We start from the raw sequence: 21,790 nt of genomic DNA on the forward strand, positions 1-21,790 counted from the left end.
CTTCGCGAGTCAAAGCGCAAAGAACAGGAAAACAGGCCCAGGAGCTATTTTATTGAATCGGCACCCACTGACGGGGCGAGATTCTCAGAAAGCAAACAGCTCTCATTCCCACGGCGTCACCAACATGCAATAAAAGCGTACAGCGCTGCTGTTTCACAACACTGACATTCTTCCCACTGTCATTTTGCACCAGAATTTCTGTGCAACACTATTATTTGAAAACTTCTAATTGGTGTCTTAACAAAAAACGGGGGAAATGACTATGCACAGAAGCCTGCCTTCTCTGTTGTTGCTTTGCCGTACAGTTTACACTTAATAAAACTTAACTGCATAATATGTCAAAAGATTGCATATGGCTTTTGAGCCTGGATTGGGAGAGCTGGGCTTATTTCCGTACCTGGAAGTACAGTACTGTCTACAACTTCATTTGTGCAACATACGATAAATACTATGAAATCAAATACACCTCAGTTACATGCAATTGCGTTTACTCCAAGTCCAGCTCCAGCTCTAGGTTTGGCAGCGCCTGCTGAAGGATGCGAACAGTAATTTCTTTCTCTTTTATTCCAGGAAGGTCACTCAGATACAAATATTCAAGGTTCCTATAAATATTTAAAAAGAAAAGTCATCAACTACTATTTAACTGTTGACACAGACATTAGACAAAGGATTATTCTACCGTAGTTGTACTGAGCATTTTAAAAGGTTACTGGTTCTAATGGAAGTTTTTTTCTGAAGTGGGTGCTTAAAGTTTTTAGCTCACCCTAAGTTCAGTCCTTCTACAGAGCTCAAAAAGAGATTCTGGACTCCCCACATCATGAAGCTTCCTTTATATTAAAGAGTATTTAATAATTTCAATAGCAATTTCAATAGTGAAAGTTATTTTACTGTAGATAATAACTAGAGTAATATAGAAGGTCCTCCTTTCTGTAGGATGAAATCCAAATCACCACATCAACCATTTGTTGATGTTGCCTGCGTCTGTATCTCTGTGTAACACAGAACAGTTCCAAGTTACTTTAAGGCCACAGTTCAACAACGTACGTACTTCAGAGCTATGGAGCCAGACAGTATCCAACTGCTTCCCGTGCTTAGGTCTGCCCTAAGACCTTAAGGCCTCAGGGAGCACAAAGTAACTGAGTGAGAGGAAGCAATGTGAGGCATAGAAAGACAATAAAAGTTACAGGACACCGTGAAAGCCTGCCCTGAAAATCAGCTGCAGCAGGGGGGCAGGAGTGGAAACCAAGCTGATCATCAATCATTTGGTCTCCAGCAAAACCCACCTGGTGTGCCAGCGTGCAAGGGAGCTGTATGCATTCACTGCTCTTGCAAAGGTGGTGTGTCGGCACAGAGCACGCGTGCTGCTCTAATTTGTGCAGCAATCAGCCCCGCGTAACTTACTTCAAGTGTAAATTGAAGCTTGAAGTAATTCACAGCGTAATGAGATGCTGTGCTCAACTGAGGGCAGAAGCGCAACCATCAGTTCACACACTACAGCGGATGATCCTGGCTTTCTCAGCCACAGGCCGAGCTGCTACACAACTCCCTGAGACCAGCCTTAAAAGGCTGATTAATACATATGTGTTAATTCATATATCTTTTGAGAGCTATCCACAACACTTGTCTTCAACTGTGCTTGAAGAAACATTTCCTGCAGTGGCAGTGCCAGCCCTCCCAGGCTGTCATTCGGCTCAGTCCTGGAACACAGCCACCACTGCCCCACACACATCTGAAACAGCCCAAGGACGTTCAGACTTCAGCCCTTCCAGTCCGCACAACCCCCGAACCACAGTGAGGTAACAGCTAGGGAAGCAGGGTGCTACAGGATTGCTCAGCAGCTTACGTACGTCAGCTTGTGAAGTGCAATGATGCCTTTATCTGTGACATTCCCACAGGAAATTATCTTCAGCTGGAGGAGACTCTTCTGTAGATTCTTCGTCTCGCTGAGCCTCTGCAAACACTCGTCCTGTATGTAAATACACTTCTGCAGCTTGATTTCTGTAATGTGTTCAAGACCGTCTGGAAAGACAAAAATTAGTGTTTGATTCAGGATACCAGGAACAACCCTGTACTGGTTGTTAAATTCTCAATTTAGTAACTGATTCCAAAACCACACAGCAACATGCTCCTTTATACAGTGGGGCCGTAATGCACACCTAATCTCCAAAGCGGTACTTTAAATACATGAAAACCCCAGGGTTTGTATCCTTTTGGTGAGATTCTAAGAGCTTTGACATGGACAGTAATAATAAAACTGTACAAGTTTGGGTGATAAACCATGTCTCTGACTTAGGAACGTACTAATGCAGGAAACTCCAGGTCTCCTGCCAATGAGAAAATAAAATGGTCTGTTCCCTATTTTTGTTTTTGTTATTTGAAGACCTGAAACACTTTTAAAATCTCTTATTCTGTAAGAAACGAAGCTTTCATTTTTGTTTTTTGTGTTTAAAGACATCCTAAATGCCTGGAGAACAAGTAGTATTATGACTTCACAGACAGCAAAACGAGCACTTGGTTTAGAAGAAAAAGAACATTTAAAGTAGTGCTTTTTGCTACAAACTACTCAACTATGAACTCAATAAAATAGCAAATCTTTGTTGTGCTTCCTTAGTGCTACTGTCACATCAGGTAAGGGCCGATGAAGTTCCCAATCTCTTTCTGCTTCGCACCACACCTGCAGCAAATTCTCAGGAACTGATGGATATTTGCAAAACCATTTAAGGGAAAAAGAAGATGAAAATCTTTCTCTATGTCTTACTGAGGAACAAGAAAATAACACAGTTATACATATTTTGATGCAACCAGGAGAACCAAGACCATTCAGCATAATCCTTGCACAGGTGTGTCTACATTACCCAAATAGTCAAATCCTCTGTACATGATGCAAGAGTCAGTAGCGTTGATTGCTTCTATCTTGTATTTCCCCAGGGGTCCTGTTGGGAGACCATTGTAGTCCTGCTGCCATTTCTGATAGCCTTGATAGCGCACAAACGCGCCACAGCGCAACAGCCATTCTGAAGCTGCCCTGTCGGGGCCAACAGCTTGTATACGTTCGTAGTCCACTCTGCCAAGACAGAAAGAGCGTTCACATGGTTTCTGCAAGGTAGGAGATTTGTCTTGACAACAATAATACTGCACAATAAATATTTGGTTATGCACATGGTAAGATGTCAGAAAAGTAAGACTATGATTTACTGGAAATTGTTTACGTATAATTATTTGGAACACACTGGTTCTTAATCAGTCTGGCATGAGGGGTTTTTAACTGGTTTTAAATGGTAGATGCTTTTGGTAAAAAACGAAAGAATGCAAATGCAACTTGACTTAACCCTTCTAACCGATTGTTTTCTTCCACACCACAGGAAATACTAAAAAATGCCTTTCTCTACCTTCTCTAAAGGAAGGCTTTCCAACAATTGCAAATTTGTCTCCCAAACACTGATCTTATAAAAGCCTCTCATTGCCTGTCACATGGACATCATTCCCAAAGTCTTTTTTCTGCAACAATTACAGTATTTCAAAAAGACACACTTCAGCAATTAGTTAAAATCCTTGGGTCCATTCATGGCAAAGAGATCTTTCTCAGCTGGTGAGGAATGCTGAAGTCAGAAGCAAAGGCCTGGAAGGGCCACCTGTCTGGCTCAGCTTCCCACCTGTCACAGCCATCAGCTACACCTCGCAACCCTCTCCACGGAGATAGAAGGCGTAAGGCAAAACTACGAGCTACTGGCAGCAGTCTTGGGCAGGGAAAGAGTTTTGCCAAGGCCGCCTCTCTCCAAAAGGAAACGTGGAAGCCCGTGTGGCTGACTCCCATCGTGAGCCACGGCGCTGTTCGATGCGTTAGAAGGGGGCAGGGCCGTGCGGCTGGTTTAAATGCATTTGAGGGTCAAGGGAAGCCCCGCGTTCCGGGGAGAACCCCCACGGGCAGCCGGCCCCGGGCGCCCCGGGCAGGGAGCCCAGCGCACACCCCGCTGGGAAGGCCCCAGCGCCGTAACTGGGACCAGGTCAGGCGCGACCCCCGCCGAGCGCCAGCGACCAGCGCGGGGGGGGAAGGTGGCGCCGCCTCAGGAGCGGGGCCGTGGGTCCCCCCTGCCCCCCGCCTCCCCTTACTTGTTGAAGACGGCGTTCAGCCACCCCCAGAAGTGGCGCCAGGCGCCCGGCGGCAGCTTGCTCCGGCCGCCGCCCGGCCGCGCCAGCCTCCCCCACAGCATCGCCTTCCTGGGGAAAGGAGAGGAGAAAGCGGGGTGTCACTCGGGGGCGGCCCCGCTCCCGACGCGGCCGGACAGCAGCCCGTTCCCGGCTGCCCCTCCAAGCCTAACCGGGGCTGGCAGCCCCGGCCCCAGCGCCCTGAGGGGAGAGGAGGCCCCGTCGCCGCTCGGAGCTCGTCCCGCCCCCGGGACCGCGCCGCGCCGCCGGGATCCCCTCCCGCCGGGCTGCCCCACGGACCGAGCGTGCCAACCGTACGGGGAGGCCGGCCCGGCCCCACTCCGCTCCGGCCGCCCCCCGCCGCCGCCGCGCAGAGGGCACGGAGGAGGAGCCCGGCCCGGTGCGTGTCACCACCCCCAAGATGGCGGCGGCGGCGCTGCGGCGGCGGGCGGGAGGCGGCGGGGCCGCGGTGCTGTGGCGGGCCCAGCGCCGCCAGCGCAGGTGAGGCGGCGGGGGGAGCGGCGGCGGCCGGGGCCCTGCCCGCGGCCCTCACGGCTGGAGGGCGGCCGTGGCGGGCCAGGCCGCGCCGCCGCCGTCCCCTGAGGGCCGGGGCACGGGGTGAGCTTACGGCCGCCTCTGTCCCTGCGCAGCACTTTCGACGTGGCGGTGGTGGGAGCGGGAATCGTGGGGCTGGCCGCTGCCCGGGAGCTGGCCCGGCGGCACCCCGCGCTCGTCTTCGCCGTGCTGGAGAAGGAGAGGGAGCCAGGTACGGTGCCGCCGCGCCCCCCGCACCCCCGGGCCCGGGTTAGCGGGTGTCCGCCCGGCAGAAACCTTCCCTGAAGCACGCGCTCGCCAGAACCTCAGCGTGGTACCAACGGAGCACCAAGCGATGCTCGGCGTGTGGGTGGGCGTGTGCCCTCGTCGCTGAGGTGGGCGATGGATTCCCCCTCCGCGGGAGCAGCACCTTCGCTTCCAGGCACCGTGACCCCCCACCCCCGACGGGGCGTTCCTGCCTCCCTTCGCCCAGGGACGCGTCCCGCAGCGGGGAACCGGAGCTGGCACCAGCCTGTGCTTCGCGCCGGGGGCTTCGTGCCAGGGCTTTAGGAAGGACTGACCGTTGCTGCTTCATCGTTGGGAGGCGGTGGGTGTTGCTGGCCTGGGGCTTCAGCAGCAGCAGGAGTTTGTGGAGAGGGACGAGGGGGCGAAGGACTCGAGTAAGGGGCAGGGCGGGTTGCAGAGACGCGAGGGCAGCTCTGGTTTAGTGCCCCGCAGAGTGGGAGGCAGAGAGGACGGGCTGAGCAGTGGTGCCAGGAGAGCTTTTTGGTGAGGTGTGAGGAGAAGAGTGATGGTTAGAGGGGAGGGGGCGATGGTCGGGAAGCAGAGCTGCTTAAAAACATCTGGGAGCTGCTGGTTTGGGCAAAGTCTACACCTCTGTTAATTGCCAAAACTGTAGACCACAGTCATCTGTCCCGTGTTTCTGGATATCCCTGTATATGCTGTGCAAGGTGCCTGGGAGGTGGAGGGTAAATAACAAGCATGGGGATAACTGGGAAGATACCGCTAGTTACCGACCCAGCGTTAGCCAGACGGCACAGCGCACATGGGAAATCTTGAGGCACTCCAGCAGCACCCGGGCACCTGCCGTGGCTTTGACGTAAGAAACAATGAGCCCTGTTGCTTCACTGAAAGCTTTCCTGGCTTGCTGAAGTACGAGCACAGGTTCTTCTCATAAGCAGTCTTTTCACACCAAGTGCTATGCAGGTGTGCAGTCACTCAGGGTAAGTAGGAGCAACCCCAAGGGATGACATCAGTGGCTAACTCAAAATAAGACCTGTGAGCCCAAGCTCTCACTTCAGATTGTTCTATCATCCAGGCTGTACGTTGCTCTTGAGATGTTACATGTACGGTATGAAGTGGCTCCTTATCCCCAAGACGGGATGTACACAAAGTCCTTAACAATTGTGTGAGTGCAAAGCAGGAATGACCTTTGGGAGTTGGTATGTTAAGAGGGAGAACCTGACCAAATTACTTGAGTAAAAATGTGATATTTTTCACCTCTGTTTTGCTTGGCTACAAAGTGGAAATAGCAACCTAATCCAGTTCACAAATACCTGAAAAGCCTACCAGGCCAGCCAGCGCATCCAAAGAAATTGGGGATTGCACAGATGTTATGTTAGATGAGGCGTTTAAGGATGCATTTAATTTTAAAAATTGAATTTCTTAAAATTAATTTTAACATCTAGAAAATTTTGTTTGATTGGCCTGCAGTTGTAGCTCTTGGAGGCAAAACTTGTGATTTATTTTTTTTTTTTTCATTCCTGTTGATTCAACAGATTGCAAGCTGTGGTGGTTGACTATTAACTAGGTCTTGCTGTGTCAGTATTTTTCTAGCCTTCTGAGGCCAAGGGAGGAACTGTGTTTGCTGTGCAGTTGCCTTATTTGAACATCTCTTGTTATGATGCTGATTTAGTGCAGGATCTCAAATTGCTCGCTTTTTTGACAGCTGAGGTAATTAAAGTATGAACCAATCATGGGCATGGGTATTTTAATAACTTATTTTTCTTTCCGTTTAGCTCATCACCAGAGTGGACATAACAGTGGTGTGATTCACAGTGGAATTTACTACAAACCTGGATCTCTGAAAGCTAAGCTGTGTGTGCAGGGTGCAGCCCTCTGCTACGAGTACTGTGACCAGAAGGGAATACCGTATAAACAGTGTGGGAAGGTATAGGAATTGCTGTTCTTTACCTTTGGAAGCTGAGACTGTATAATGTACGTTCAATGTATAGCATAGGCTGGGTTGTGGTCTTTCTCCCGAGAGATGGGTTTCTGCAACACTTACTACCTTCAGGATGAATGTGCCTTTTTGTTTTCTTCTTTCCAGCAATTAAAATCAGTTTCTTTTCTGGGCCTAAATAATAATTCTTCGTATCTGTGGGGTGAGCTGAAATATCTCAGGTAATGGTGGAAGCCAAGCCTTGTGGAGGGGCACCTGTGTAGCTCCAAGGAATGCAAAGGCTCTCAATATGTGCTTGCCATACTTCTTTGGAGAACCTGATATGCTAAGACGTGGTGACTTGAAAACAGCTCCAGGTGTGACCCAGCTATATATGTTTATGCCATGTTACATCCGCCTAACGCAACCTGAAATGGTGGGGACAGAAGAGGGCTGTATGGATTCAGCTTGGGATCTCCCCAGCCACATATCCTGTTTCTGGAAGTGTCTGTAAACAGAGACCCAGGAAGGAATGAGAACAGGACAATCAAATTATTAATTATTTCAGCTCGGGTTATTTTCTGAGCCTGATCTGTTCTGTCTGTGGTGGCTCTCAATGGGTTTCTCTTCCAAGTGTTTTTCAATTAAAAGCTTTTGCCTCAGAACATACTTCGATGAGCAGTTTCAGGGATCAACAACCCGCTACATGAAGAGTTACATCGTTTTGAAACTGGCTCCTGCAAGCTTCATCTGATGGCCCCTAGCCCTTGTGTTGGAAGAGATGATGAACGGTTGATCTGTGCTCACACTCTCCAAGTTGCACGTAATTTTGTATCCCCTCCTCCCCCAAAGTCCTCCCTTCCAGCTGGTGAATCTGGGTCTGCTCAGTCACTCCTCTTAGAGAAGCTTTTTCAAGACTGTCTCCACCCTGCCTTCGCTCTCTGAACCGTTGGCAGTTTAGTGCATCTTTGATACAAGATGAGGACCACAACTGTGCGCAGCATTCAAGGTGTGGTCAGACCGGATTTTTGCAGTGAAATAGTAGTTCTCCGTGTTATCCTGTATCCTTTTCCTAGTTGTTCCTAATGTTCAGTTTAGGGCTCTTCAGCTGACACTAGGCATTGAGCTGATGTTGCCGTAGGACTGTCTGTCCTAACCCCAAGATCTTGGTCCTGAGTGATAACTTTGAACTTGGATTCCGTCATTTTATATGTGAGGCTAAGACTGCTTTTTCAGTGGTCATCTTTTCACGTTTATCTGGGTTGAATTCCATCTGCCGTTTGGTTAGTTGCTCGCTCACCTTGGAAGGTCCCTCTGCAGTGCTTTACAGTTGGCTTTTGTCTGAACCGCCTGGAGTCACTTGAAACCATCACCCGACTTTCTCACCACCCTGGTTGCTTGTGAACATCTTGGACAGCACGAGCCTTTCTCTTAAAAGCGCAGTGGAGACCCTCTCTGATGTGACAAGCACCACGTCAGGGCCCCCTGGCTCAGCAGCCCCGGGGAGCTGGGTGCAGATCTCTCCCAGCTCTGGGGTGCAGAGCAGAGGTCCCTGGATGTGGCAGCGTTGGTGGCCCTGGCACCAGTGTGACGGTGCTTGTCCTGGCCTGGCTGTGCTCGCTGCTCCCTCTGCCGCAGCGCCGATCACAAGATGGCACTGTGGATTTGTGCAGCGATCCACCAGACTGTCACAAACCTGCTCGCATGTGAGGCAGCAGGCTTGCGCTGCAGGGGTCCGTGAGCTTAGGAAGGGCTGGCGCAGACCCTGGCACCTCCTTTGCTGAGACTGAATTTCTGTGCTTCAGCCTCGTCTTCCCCCTGCAGTGTTTATTCCAGGGAAGATGATGGTGACTTTATGGCACGTTTTTCCAGCGTTACAGCCAGTTTTACATAAAGCAGCCCCAAGCCTGGAGAACTTGGTGCCTTCTCAGTGCAGAGATGCCAGAGTTCTCCAGGCTTGGGGCTGCTTTATGTAAAAATACATCAAGCGCTAGGCCTGGAAGCAGTGTGGTCGGTGCAAACCTGGCACAGATAATGCATAGCCTGGATAAATTTCTTGTGATAGTTGTGAGCTAACTACGTGGTTAAATGAAGTGGAATTGGTAACCATGTCAGAACACATCCTTACTCTGTTATTGAGACTGCGATTTGTACATCGTGGGTTAAATTCAGTTTTATTTTTGGAAGCATCCCAGTGGCTCGTTAAAATCACATTCACATTCAGATTTGTAGTCTTGTGGTATTTAGCAAATTTTATCCATTGATAGTACTTATACTATAGTTTAACACTTGTCTTTCACTATCCTTAATACAGTAATGCTTTCTCAGTAATAATAGGTATTTACAGAATCTTGTGCAACTAATGGTACAAACCACTTTTTGCCCACTCCCCCTGAGTTATAATTTGCTTTTCACTGTTGCTTGCTTGTTAGCTCAGGCTTGATGCCAGACCTGAACTGGCTTGGTATGTTTTGCTCACTGGTGTGCCTTGTTATCTTTTCTGAAGCTAATTGTAGCCGTTGAACAAGATGAAATTCCAAGACTCAAAGCTCTGTATGAAAGAGGGCTGCAGAACAACGTCCGAGGTCTGAAACTGATTGGAGCAAAAGAAATACGAGCTAAAGAACCCTTCTGCAGGGTAAGGGATTTTTACTTTTAATTAGCATGTAAGATCCCAGTTTCTCAGGTCACAGCATTTTTTAATTTAACATAGATATGTTTCTGGCCTTGTAATTTGCATGGGTGGCAAGTTCAGAAGAGCCTGAAAATCTAGAAGAAACATAATTGCCAACAAAAATAAATGTATCCATTTGTTTCTGGAACTTTTTAGCTCAGTCCAAGCCTTTGTATGCATTTGCCATTACATACTCATCAGACCAAGTCTGACACAGCATAAGGTGATCCTGCAGAATCTTTTTTGGTGACACGGTCACCCCAGGTTTCCCCAGCTCACCTGTTCTCATTCTCTTGCTCGTCAGTTCATGGTTCATTAGTTCTCCCTGTGATGAAGTCATAAAGAGCTGCTGCTGCTCTAATTGCAAATGATGCACCATGTGTTTCATAAGGGCCAGCATTCACAAATTAGAGAGCAGGCATTTCACTTGCAGCCTACAAAAGGCATCAGAATTATTTGAGTCAAAGTAGGAGACTCTGTTGTCCATTAGTCCCTGTACAGGACAATTTATAGGCAGATGGACAGAGCCTCCAAGTTGTTCAAACTTCATCATTTTCTCAACTTTACACAGAGCTGTCCTCCCTAATGTATATGCTCAGAAACAAAAAAACAGTTCTCCCACCAATGACAATGAGTGATGGGTTTTTTTTTCCCCCAATCTTTATTTTTCTTCCCCTTCTCCTTACAGGTGCTTGCTTGTATGTTTTTGTGGTTGATAGGCAGATATTCCTTTACCCAGGTTAGAGCTGCTGTGTCTTGAGTTTAGGCTGAGATGATTCTGCTCCTTCCCACTAAAATTATTTAACTTACAGTAAAGCTTGATAGTGCAGCACTGACAATTCCTTCCCATCTGTCAGTACAGCTTTGGATCAAGCCAATTTCAATCCAGTTGCTTCCTACACATGGGGTGGTGATGTAGCACTTCTCAGCCTGTTTATTTTCAAAGTAGGAGAAATGCATGTAGTTTGTGGAATACAGATTTGTTGGTGTTTAGTATACCTTTGATTGAAAGGAAAACCTTGATATAAATTCCCTGTACTCTTTCATTTGGCACCTTGCTGTTGGTGTAGCTGCATGGCTTGTGGCTTATGAGTGGTTGGTTGTAGGTGGAGACAAAAATTTTCTGGAGAAGAATCTTTTTTTTTTTTCGTGTAAACATTTTGTATCCACTCCTTAAAACACTCTTTGCATGTTCAAGATCCACCTGAGCGTTAGTTCTGCAAATGCATAGATTCAGCTGGGTCTTACTTCATTTGCTTTGGTTTCCCAATCTGTGTCCTTTCCTCAAGCAAAGGGAACTGGAATGGTGTGAAACATTGCACCCTGTATGGAGTGGAGAGAAAAGTTTTGTGTAAGATACAGTTTTACCAGCCATTCTGGTTATCTTGGGCATGTAAATGCCCCCTGCTACTGTGGTATCTGAGTGGCTGACAGTCTTTAAGTTACACTTACAGCATCTCTCTGGGACAAAGCACTCCTACTATCCTAATTTTACAGCCAGAACTAGGAAAATACTGTGATGCCATCTAGCATGATAAAAATTATGTGAGAAACTGATCCTTTTGGGTATAAAGGGAGTAAAACGTCTGAGAGACATTACAGATTCTAGCTATGCACTGGACTTAAACGTTGCTTTCTGCTAGGAGAAATATAGGCAGTTGTCTAACTCAGAAGGGACTTTCCTCTCTGATGTACGGTGCAGTAAGTGTTGTGCCCTGGCTAGACTGTATCTTGCAGCCTTGCAGGAGGCATTGGGAACAGCTGTGCATCAGGGAGAGCCCCATAAGTGACTGTTTGAAGGTGGAATTGCATAGCGCGTGGTGAAAGATAAGTACATATCTGTTCTATTGTTAAGTGCTCTGTCGAGAAGGCTTGTTCATGCGGGAGTTAACATGATCACTTAATCCAGCGTAAGTAGTTTTCGCCATATTAGTTGTCAGCAAACACGAACGCTGGAGCTGGCACATGGAGAGACTAGGAACAGGCAGCCAGGGATGGGGAGACAGCGGTACTCCCTTCTCAATGGCAACGCACATTATTCCAGATGAAATACTCTCTGTATTGAAGAACAAAGTCCACATACAGCCTTCACTGTTCTTCTGTATCTTACTACTGTTTCAGGGTCTGATGGCCCTTGATTCTCCATATACCGGCATTGTGAATTATAAGCAAGTGGCCCAGTCCTACGCTGAAGACTTCCAGGAAGCAGGTGGGACAGTCTTGACTGATTTTGAAGTTACAAACATGGAGATGGCTAAAGAAAGTTCTTCAGGAAGTGAAGATGGTAAGGCATTTCTTTGCCCTCCCTTTACTACAGTCCTGCCGAAGATTTTGTTCAAAACACATTTGCTTTAACTGAAGTGACATTTCTGAACCTTTCTGTCCCATAGGAATGAGACCAAAGCCAAAATTATGGTAGTAAGAGTATTGAGCAAGCTCACTTCTTTTTTGCAGGCAGGTCACCCTTCAGCTGAAACATGTAAAGCTGAGGGAAGCAAATGAAAGTTAAATTGAGGAGGAAGGTTGTTCTCTCCTATTAAAATCAAATCTAGCTGAGTATTTCATGAGTATTTTTGTGATAGTGCTTTTGTCTTTATCCTGGAAGGCAGGTTGGGTCTGTGCTGGTACACGTATGAAAGAATAAAAAAGCCCTATTCATTCATAAATACAGTTATGCCCAACGACATCAGTTGTGTCCAACAGTAGTCGCTCCGTAGCTTGAAGATTCCAGTGGAAGAATCCTTCTTTTTGACAAGCTGCTTGTTCTGTCAGTTTTCTGTTAGGTGTTCTATTAATTCCTTCTCTTGTCTAATTCTATTACAGGACTAAAATACCCGGTCATTGTTAGGAACTCAAAGGTAAGAACTAAGCTGAAGACTTAATTGCTTAATAGGAAGCTGGTTTTCCTTTTCTTATGAATTTTTATTGAGTCCTGAAGGATTAATCAACTCTCTAAAAAATGCTAAAAAGCTGCTGTTCAGTAACATGATCAGTGTCAGCTGCTGTTCAGTAACCTGATCAGTGTCATCTAGGACTGCTTTTATCAAACAACTTCAATCAATTCTTAACAATTAGCATGTTCAGGTTGTATCGTGTACTGGGAATAATGATGAAAGTATAACTTTCTCCTTCTGCTGCCCAACATATTTAGCTGTATATGTCCCTTATCTTTTTTATTTGCATGTTTCTTATGCTTGTTTCCAAAGCCTCCTTTTATGACTTACTCATTTGGTGAGAAACACCTATTTTTGTGTCGTCTTTTGGTCTTTGGCATCTCTGAAAATGATAAGGAAGCATTTAGAATCCTTTCATCATCAGAAAGCCACAAGCTAATTGAATAAAACAGGTGCATATACTGGTGTCATGCCTGCAAGCCGGTGAGTGCTGCACAGGAAATGTAGTTGTAGCCTTTTCACCTTTAGGAGAGAGTATCCGGACTCTTCTTCGGAAGAGGGAAGACAACCAACCAAGAACCAACCTCACAGCCCCTCGGTAGTTTTTAAAGTTGGTGCTGCTGCTTTTTCCTTCTAGTTCTGCTCTTTCATTAAAAAGTAGCTTCCAAAATCTGTTAGATTCCCTTGCCAAACACTGGTGTATTTTTAACGGAAGCATAGATAGAGAATAGCTTGGGATTTTATTTATTTATTTACATAGTAAGGTGTTTAAATATTTAAGACCTTTCCGTAACCGTGTGCTATAAACTTGCACAGCTTTCTGGATAAACTACCATTCAGTAGCAGGACTGCTCCCAGTCTGTGGGGTGAAATCTGTTAACAGTTTTATTTAACCAAATGTTTTGCGGTTGCTGAGCTACCTACCCCACCTACTGCATATCCTCTGGCGATGCAAACCTGGCCAGGGAGCTGCTTTGTAGGGTGCAGAGGTGGAGAAGCACCGGGGGGAGACGCTGGGTTTTCTGGAGGAGCAGAGTTTTTGAGGCTGGTGGTTGGGTCTCTGTCCTGTACAATAATATGCACGAAGCTCTGTGTTCTGGGAACTGAAGCTGACAGTAGTCTGACAATCAAGGACTTGTTTCTTTTTTTATTTTGGTTTTTTTCTTCCCCTCCCTGCCCCTTTTCTATAAAGATTCTTCCAGTCCTGCCTGGGCAATGAATTGCCATTTTAGGATAGTTCTCCAGGAAATAAAGAAAAATACTATTAAAGAATAATATAAAAAAAAGTATCTCGTATTCTTAAATATTGTTAAGAATTAAATGAAACTGTTAAATATTTCTGCCTCCCTTTGAAAATATTGTTGGTTTTCTTTCTGGTCTTGACTCATTTTTTTTTAAAGCTTGTAGGTGATAGGTGGTTTTTCAGTAGCTACGTTGGTTTTTTGTGTGTTTTCATATTTTTTTTTCCACAGGGTGAGGAAATCTACTGTCGGCACATTGTGACCTGTGCAGGACTTTACTCAGACCGTCTATCCGAGATCAGTGGCTGCAGCCCTGAACCTCGTATTGTACCCTTCCGTGGAGATTATTTGGTGCTAAAACCAGAAAAGTGCTATATGGTTAAAGGAAATATTTATCCGGTACATGCTCTCCTGTTTGTCTTTCAGAGTGTACTCAAAACTGCTAAAAACTACAGAAATAAGGGCAGTATTACATGGCCATTTCTAGTGATGCACAACATGTGGACGTAGATTCAGTTGCTTTCTGACAGGACAGCTTGGTTTTGTTAATTCTTGAGGAACAGGTAGAAGCACTATGTGGGAAGTTATTGCCAGTCATTTTTTTTGTTTGTGTTTTTGGTGTTGGGATTTTTTTTGGTTTTGATTTTTAATAGGGAAAGAATGAAATGTTTAGCACGATAGCCACACACCCACAAAAGCCTAGCTTCTTTCTTGATGTTGTAAAATAAATCTGTAGGGAGGATTCAGAAGTCAATGAGGGACAACAGTAAATAATTAATTACTTAAATGTAGGGTTTAATCTTGTGTGCTAATACCCAAAGCTCAGATTTAGATATTTGCCTCTCAACCCTATCTTTGAATTAGCTTTACTTTGTATGACAAAAAATAGACATGGAAGGAAAATGACAAACTTTCTGCTGTTTACATAGACAAATAGTGTGAAGAAGAGGAGCAATCCCTGACAGAAAATGAAGTTAGCAAGTAAGAAGAGAGAATTCCTAGGGCGGTATTTTAGTTATTCATGTGGTCCATCGAAATTCCGCCTTTCTGAATATGAACTTAGATTTGCGTGCTAAACGCTGGAGTGGGTCACCCTAGAGAAACTGTGGAACCCTGTGCATTGGGTGTTTGACCCCTTCTCACCTGGGAATGATTCAGGATCCCATTTTGGGATGGGAGGGAGGAACTGGCTGGCATGCGAGGGTACCTTCCAGCTTTGTTCCATGGCTGTGTGAGGATGCCTTTTGAATTTTTTTGTTATGGCCAGATACGGTAATAAGATGAGAAAATTGCACCACTCTTAATGATATGTTACCAGAAGTGTAATGTAGTTTCTGGAGTGGTTGTACTAAGCTTCAAAAGTATTGAATGTGTATTTTTAACAGGAAATTCAGTGCACTGAATGCAGAAAAGGAACGTCTCTTAAAGCACTTTTTAAGTCATAACAATACTGGGTTTTGAGAAATACCCAGTGTGTGCTTATTTTTGGACTATTAACACAGTCACCTCTGTAACCACCTTTTCTAAGTAGCTAAAGATCTTGAAGTACCCAGCGCATGAAGAGGTGTGTTTATTTAATATTTGTATCTGCATATAGGCAGCTTATTTCTGTTTCAGCCTTCGCCCACAATTACACTGTATTCCATTTGCAAACAAAAAAGAAACTGTAGAGACTTACTGTTAGCATTAAACAGGCTTTCTAACTGCATGTTGTTTTGAGCAATACAGAATGGTGAGGTTTTCCTAATATTTTATAACCTACTTTATTGCAGTATAATTACTGCTGGTGAATAGTATTAGTGTGTCGTGGGTTTTGTTGTGGTTTGATTTATATCCTGAGAAATCACATGTACTTTTTTTTTCTGTTGTTTGTTTTGCTTTTACCTGAGATGCAGTTTTATTTGGCCTCGCTCTGTTGTTCAGTGTTTTAAATTGGCTACGTGCTATAACTGCACAATTAACAAGCAGAAAAAACAGTGCAGGAGCCAACTGTATGGTTATACAACTCGAATTTTGTTGTAGCAGTTGGAAAGAAAATGGCAAATTTACTTCCTTTGTCACTCGTTCATTAAAAAATTGTTGTTTCCTTTTATTGGGAGGACAACTCCTGTACTGTGTTTTGGTTTATTTTATTCACTCTTTCACGTGATAAAGTGTAAATATCTATACTTCCCTCCTTGCAAATGTTTTCCATGTTTCCTAGATGATTTTGTTGACTTGAGTGGTTGCATGGCAGTTTCTCTGATCTGGTTTGTAACAGCTGTAATAACTGCTGTATCCTGCTTTAGGTTCCCAATCCTCAGTTCCCTTTTCTGGGATTTCACTTCACACCGAGAATGGATGGCAGTGTTTGGCTTGGTCCTAATGCAGTGCTAGCTTTTAAGCGAGAGGGCTACAAATTGTTTGACTTCAACACTGGAGACTTTTTAGATGCAGTAACGTACAGGTAATAGCTTGTCTTTTTGTCTGTTGAATGTAGTTATTGAAACGTCAGCTTTTGACTCCATGGACGCTCGTTCCTGTCAAAAAGCCTGCTTTTGCCAAGTTTTTGGTGTGTTTAAAGACAGTTGTGCTGATAAGGGTGGACTTCTCCAAGACACTCAACTTTGCATGCGATCTAATATTTGAATTTTCATAAACTACCAAGACAGGTCTCAGCTGGTCTGAGAACGTGTCTGCTGCTGGTGAGCCACGTTGCTACTAGTGGAGCTCTTCCAGGATTGGTTTTGGTCCAATGCAGCGTAATATTTTAATCAACCTAGACAGTGTGATTAAAATATCTGCAGAGGAAGCTTGGAAGAGAGAGCACAGAATGGTCTGAAATGCCATGTTAAACTTCATCAGGCCATCAATATATGTTTAAAAAATGTTTGAGTGCAAGGCAATATATGTTTAGGGCCACAAATGCAGGCTGGGAAGCTGTCCTAGAAAGCGTGTCAGAGGAATTAGGAATCATTGTTGAAATTGCAACCTAAATGAACAGAATGTCTGTAGAAGTGGAGGGAAGTCTTGCTTCTCTATGAGGGGCTGGACAGACCATTACCAAGTGCTCAATTTTAGAAATTAGACTTGAAAAAGAATGTGAAAATATTGGGGAGGATCCAAGGAGAGGCTGGAAAACAGGTCAGGGAACTGGAAAATAGCTTCCTGACAAACAGATCAACTTAATGCAGTTTATTAAAGAGTTGAAAGCGTCTTGATCGTTGTCTATAGATTTTTATACTGGAAGACCTGAGGAAAGCAAAGCAAGCAAACAAGATTTGCAAAGACAAAGCAAGGTTTATTGACTGAAAACTGAGGGGTTTAGGAGTGTGATGATCTTTTCAGAATAATTGTGGAGAAAAAGTCTTGAGCGGCATGTCTGTTTTCCCTTGTGCGTGTGGGTTTTCAGCCTCTTGCCATTTGACTGAACCAGAGAAAAATCCTGGACATAGGAATGACTCGAGTTCAGAGTTCATTCTCACAGAAAGAACATAAATGCAATGCTACAGCTCTGTAAACCAGGTTTGTTGAAGCAGGGAAGGACAAGCATGTATTTCTCGAGTAGAAAGCACGATCAGATTACTGATGTTGGGAGTGGGAATTTTTGCCATGCAGTTGCATTTGCTACCTTCTTAATGTTAGTTTAATGCTGCTGCCTTTACCCTGGAAGATTTGTTCTTACTGCGGTTCTTTTTTCTCTCTGCAGTGGGTTATGGAAGCTTGTGCTGAGAAACTTGTCTTACGGACTGAGTGAAATGTACAGAGCGTGTTTCCTTAGCGCACAGGTGAAGCAACTTCAGAAGTTCATCCCTGAGGTCACTGTCAATGATGTTCTCAGGTAAAGAAAACTTTTCTTGTTAGTAACACCCAGTGGCTTTTAAATCCCTTGTTTTTGAACAGTTGCAAATGTAGCATTAGCTTACTCCTTTCCTCCACCAAAATATGCTACCAAAGCACAGAAGCATTTAGTTGCTTTCTACAGGAAGGCCTTTTGTATTGTGTTTGCTTGTGTACAGGCAAGTTTGATGAATATTTGTGTGACTTTCTACACTCTCTATAGGCTGAAATTCACAGCTGTGACATGCTTGCTGAAAAAAAAAAAGTCTCTTTATCCTAGTGATACATTCAATAGCCTGAACATAATCTGAGTTGACAAAGAAAGCAAAACGCTATTGAAATTCAGAGGGGAAACTGGACTATGAGTTGCTACTGAGTGAATATTGACTTAATCATCTCAATAAAATTGTGTTCAGCTTCTTAGTGTGTGTGTGTGGAAAATTAGTTCTAAGGAGTTCAGAAATGCTAAGAACGGAAGAGACTCGTGAGGAAAGATGAGGCATTTAAGTACATGGAGGTGGGTTTAACTGTCCAGAGATTGGCAGGGAGAATCCAGAATGAGAAAAGCTTGAGCATGGTAAAAGGGAGTTATCCAGCTCAGGCAGTATATACTGTTGGCATGACATTTATCTTTGACAAGACTTGCTATTTCAAAACAAAGGGCTTCCTTTTTGAAAAAGACAGGGCATGTTTGTGTGTGTGGGGAGGAGAGTAACTGCACAACCAGGAAAGATAAAGAAGATCCTCTGCTTGGCTACCTGCCCTTGTTTTACGGTAACGACTGTGAGACATCTCCCATCCTGCCTCACAAGTGTTAGACTTCCCTGTGCTTGCCCAAAAGCCTGACAGGGCCTTGACTCCACACTGTGCCTTCCTTACTGTTTCCGTGGGCACCTTCACAAGGTCAGAACAGAAGAGATTTCCTGAATTCAGAAAAAAATTTTCTTTCTCATGGTGGGCTCCTTTATTTTGCAGGGGTCCCTCTGGAGTGAGAGCTCAAGCGTTGGACAGTGACGGAAATTTGGTAGATGACTTTGTATTCGATGGAGGCAGTGGGGATATTGGAAGCAGAATTCTTCATGTCAGAAATGCCCCTTCTCCTGCCGCTACCTCCTCCCTTGCCATTGCAAAAATGATTGCAGATGAAGTGAAGCAAAGATTTGAACTGTGAATGGTTGACGGCTGTAGCATGGTTTTACCCCTCTTGTATGTGTAGCAGCTTGTCTGCGTTGAATGAACTCTGCAGCCTTTAGTGACGAAGATAAAACCGGCAACGTGTTGCTTGCAACCAGTGCTGGCGTAGCCGTGCAGAACAAAACCAGCATTTTCAATGTTTGCCTTTGCCAGCCACAGCTGCTTGAATAAAGGAGTTACGGGGCCTGGTGCGGCACAGCCACCTGCAAGACAGAAGCTCATGGCCCCGTTGGCAGTAAAGGTTTGTCCCACCTGAGCAGGAACAGCCTGTGGGGGGGCTGGTGCCAGGCACAACGCGAGGGTCTCTCTCTCCAACCATAGTGGGCCTTTAGGTGGAGCAGGAAGAGCCTCTGCGGTGGGCTTGCCCACACAGACTTGCCATGCCTCTGGGCTAAACGTTGCCTCCTCTTCGCACCCTGGAGAGGTGGTTGGTCCTCTGGGAACCCACAGGCACCGGGTGGTTCTCCGTGTGCTTTGTGCTTTCTCTCTGACTCTGGTAAAATTGGAGCCTACAGTCCCCTAGCTTCTATGGAAGTAACGGAGATAGAAGGATAAGCCCTGCTTAAGGGTTCTGCTGATTGGGAATGGAGGGCTTTATCAGAGACTGAAAACAATATTCAGATCCTTCTACATGTCTGTAGAGTATTTCACAGAAAAAAAAGCCTAACAAGGGATTACTAAACCCAAGTCAATTTAGATACGCAATTCAGATATGCTATCTGATGGCCGTTTCTATTTTTTTTAATAGAACTGAAATTAAAACTTATACGTAAACAGTCATTTTTCGTTTAACTTAAATCTGGGAAGTCAGCACTGATCAGAAATTACTTCAGTGGTTTTGGGGTGGGTTTTTTTTTTTTTCCTTTGAATACTGGTAATGCAAAAGGAGCTTATCTCTGCAGCATGTTGAGCAATCCAGGGGAAATGGTCTTTGTAAAAGCAAATGTGAAGGGAGGGAAGCTACAGAAACCTGTCTTAATTGAGTCATGTTGCATACCGCTTCCCTTGGAGCCCAAAGAGCAGTGAGTCAGGAAGGCTTCCTATTTCCCACATGGCTGGCAGGAGGGGAGCTTAGAAGGTGCTGGTTACTCTTCTGATACTTGGAAATTATCAAAGGTACTCCTGGAAGAGAGGCTATGCGGAGAACATGCTTTAAACTAAAGAGATGTTAAACAAGTTTGGTACTAAGCTGAGTATCTTGGTGTGTTCTGCATAATTAGTACAAAAAAGAATTATGTGGCCCCAGGGACAAAGTACTTGAGAATACTTTTAAAGCAGATGTTCACAGGATGTTGGGTAATACAGATAATTGTGGGTAGTTTGCTACCAGGCAATTTGCCATACTCTTTAATTTATTTATTTTTTTAAGTCACTTTCTGCACTCTGACAGGCATGAGGGAGTGTGTGAGCATAGGAAGTCAGGTGTGCTAGCAGATGTGCTTACTGCACAGAGCTGAGCTGCTTTTTTTCTGTCTTTTTCTTTTTTCTCTTTTTCCTGGTGATAACTCCCTTACCAGAAAAGTGAATCCTGCATAAGGACAATCTGGAAATTGAAATAATAAGGCCTTCAAAGAAAAGCTTTGGTCATTGTTCTTAGCCACAATAACACTAGACAGAGATTCAGATATTCCAAATGCTGAAACGCCACACGGCTGTGTAAAAGTTGTACCTTCACAATGGAACAATCGTATCTTCGCTCCCCACCAGAAGTGTTGCCTATCAACAGTAAATACTACACAAGGATTGCACAAGCAGCTTCCTCCCACTCGAGGTGTGGCCCTAACATGTATTAACAGAATAATGAACATGAAAATGTAAAGCAGTTGTATACTATGGTGAATCTGAAGTCAGCACATTTAACTGCACAGCCTGCTGTGCTTTTTTACTCTCAGGAGATTATTATTTTGGGGTGGAGTTTAACTGAAGCTTTTAAATTATGAATCTTTATGTAGCATTCTATGAAATATTTGTATTTTTTGAGATAAAGTTATAGAACTTTTAAAGGAATAACTTCCAAGAATTATAATAATGGGGTTTCAAACATAAATCTTGTTGTCCATAAAGTGTGAAAATCTATGAATATATTTTCCAGAAGCATCTATTTCACTTGGCTTAGTAACTGTGCCATTCTCTATTATGATTAAAATAGTATGGTGTTTTCTTTTTTTAATCGATGTAAGGTCTGTGTGTTTCTCCTCACTGGCAGAAAGGTCTCACTGCTGTTTGTTAATTCTCATCTGAATTAGGTGGGATATAGCTCTACATAATAGGAATTAATTTACCGGGGGGGGGGGGGGAGGGATGATGACGACACATGACCGAACTTGTCTTCTTAAGGTACCTGTACCTTATCAGTGCTTATCGCACTGTACAGCTCTTTCTCCCAGCGGCGTGTATGCAGCAGGCAGAACTAGGCTTAAGCCTGATCTGGATCTGTAGTGGCATGTGGAATGGTAATTCCTGAAATTCTGAATAAAAGCATTAGGACGGCTTCGGACAAACACAATTTATTCCCCCAAAGTGTCCCATAAAGTCAGTCCTAAACTCTGGGAAGAGTATGGCACGTTACCGCATCTTGAAAACGTTGCGGAGAGTTGTGTGCCGTGCCCCGTGCCGTGGCTCCTGGGTGCTGCTCTCGGCAAAGCGGCACCCTGGGGCACTTCCCTGCGCCCGGGCACGGCGGGCGCACCTGGGAGCCGCCCGCGCCGGCTGGGGGAGCGAGGGATCCTGAGGAACGTGGGTGTTCCGGGGCTGCGGGGTGCGGGTGGAGCGGAGGTGAGGGGCTCCCCCAGCCTGGAACCTGCCTCCAGACCCGGACCCTGGCTGTACCTGCGGGTTTGCGGGTCTCCCCACCGTTACCCTGCAGCTGCGCTCGGCGTTACCTTTTTATTATTGCTCACAGTTTGTGTTTGACCAAGTGTCTGCCCCGAGAGACAAGCACGGGGCCGGCGAGCGGCCGGGCCGAACCGCTGGGAGCCGCCGCTGCCCCGGCGAGCGCCGGTCGGTGCCGGGAGCCCGACGGGGCGGGCGGGCGCCTTTGCCTCCGGTTAACTTACCCGCTGCCCCTGTGCACAAGCCTTAAGAGGGGTGGGGGTGTCTAACGTGT

The 21,790-nt window shown here is 45.4% G+C and overlaps 2 protein-coding genes across 2 annotated transcripts; one reads left to right on the top strand and one right to left on the bottom strand.

The window, feature by feature from the left end:
• Positions 1 to 30: 30 nt before the first annotated feature.
• DMAC2L (distal membrane arm assembly component 2 like) lies at positions 31 to 4,551 on the bottom strand. The gene is made up of 5 exons (XM_056345211.1): positions 4,447 to 4,551; positions 4,111 to 4,218; positions 2,856 to 3,064; positions 1,848 to 2,019; positions 31 to 602 (listed from the first exon to the last, which is right to left on the bottom strand). The coding sequence occupies exons 2-5, from the start codon at positions 4,209 to 4,211 to the stop codon at positions 488 to 490; spliced, it is 597 nt and encodes a 198-aa protein (XP_056201186.1). The 5' UTR covers positions 4,212 to 4,218; positions 4,447 to 4,551; the 3' UTR covers positions 31 to 487.
• On the top strand, positions 4,529 to 20,854 carry L2HGDH (L-2-hydroxyglutarate dehydrogenase). Its single transcript, XM_056345209.1, has 10 exons — positions 4,529 to 4,647; positions 4,797 to 4,912; positions 6,720 to 6,871; positions 9,369 to 9,500; positions 11,658 to 11,820; positions 12,360 to 12,394; positions 13,903 to 14,070; positions 15,960 to 16,117; positions 17,360 to 17,491; positions 18,466 to 20,854. The coding sequence occupies exons 1-10, from the start codon at positions 4,568 to 4,570 to the stop codon at positions 18,659 to 18,661; spliced, it is 1,332 nt and encodes a 443-aa protein (XP_056201184.1). The 5' UTR covers positions 4,529 to 4,567; the 3' UTR covers positions 18,662 to 20,854.
• Positions 20,855 to 21,790: the final 936 nt, after the last annotated feature.

This window comes from Falco biarmicus, chromosome 7 (assembly GCF_023638135.1).
Source record: "Falco biarmicus isolate bFalBia1 chromosome 7, bFalBia1.pri, whole genome shotgun sequence".
Lineage (NCBI taxonomy): Eukaryota > Metazoa > Chordata > Aves > Falconiformes > Falconidae > Falco > Falco biarmicus.

Excerpts from the sequence above, each read along its gene's own strand:
- L2HGDH (XM_056345209.1), top strand. The coding sequence starts at position 4,568 with ATGGCGGCGGCGGCGCTGCGGCGGCGGGCGGGAGGCGGCGGGGCCGCG. Across the intron at positions 9,501-11,657 it reads CTAAAGAACCCTTCTGCAGG|GGTCTGATGGCCCTTGATTC; the intron begins GTAAGGGATTTT and ends CTACTGTTTCAG. Across the intron at positions 12,395-13,902 it reads TCATTGTTAGGAACTCAAAG|GGTGAGGAAATCTACTGTCG; the intron begins GTAAGAACTAAG and ends TTTTTTCCACAG.
- DMAC2L (XM_056345211.1), bottom strand. The coding sequence starts at position 4,211 with ATGCTGTGGGGGAGGCTGGCGCGGCCGGGCGGCGGCCGGAGCAAGCTG. Across the intron at positions 2,020-2,855 it reads CAGAGGATTTGACTATTTGG|ACGGTCTTGAACACATTACA; the intron begins GTAATGTAGACA and ends TTGTCTTTCCAG. Across the intron at positions 603-1,847 it reads ATTGCACTTCACAAGCTGAC|GAACCTTGAATATTTGTATC; the intron begins GTACGTAAGCTG and ends AAATATTTATAG.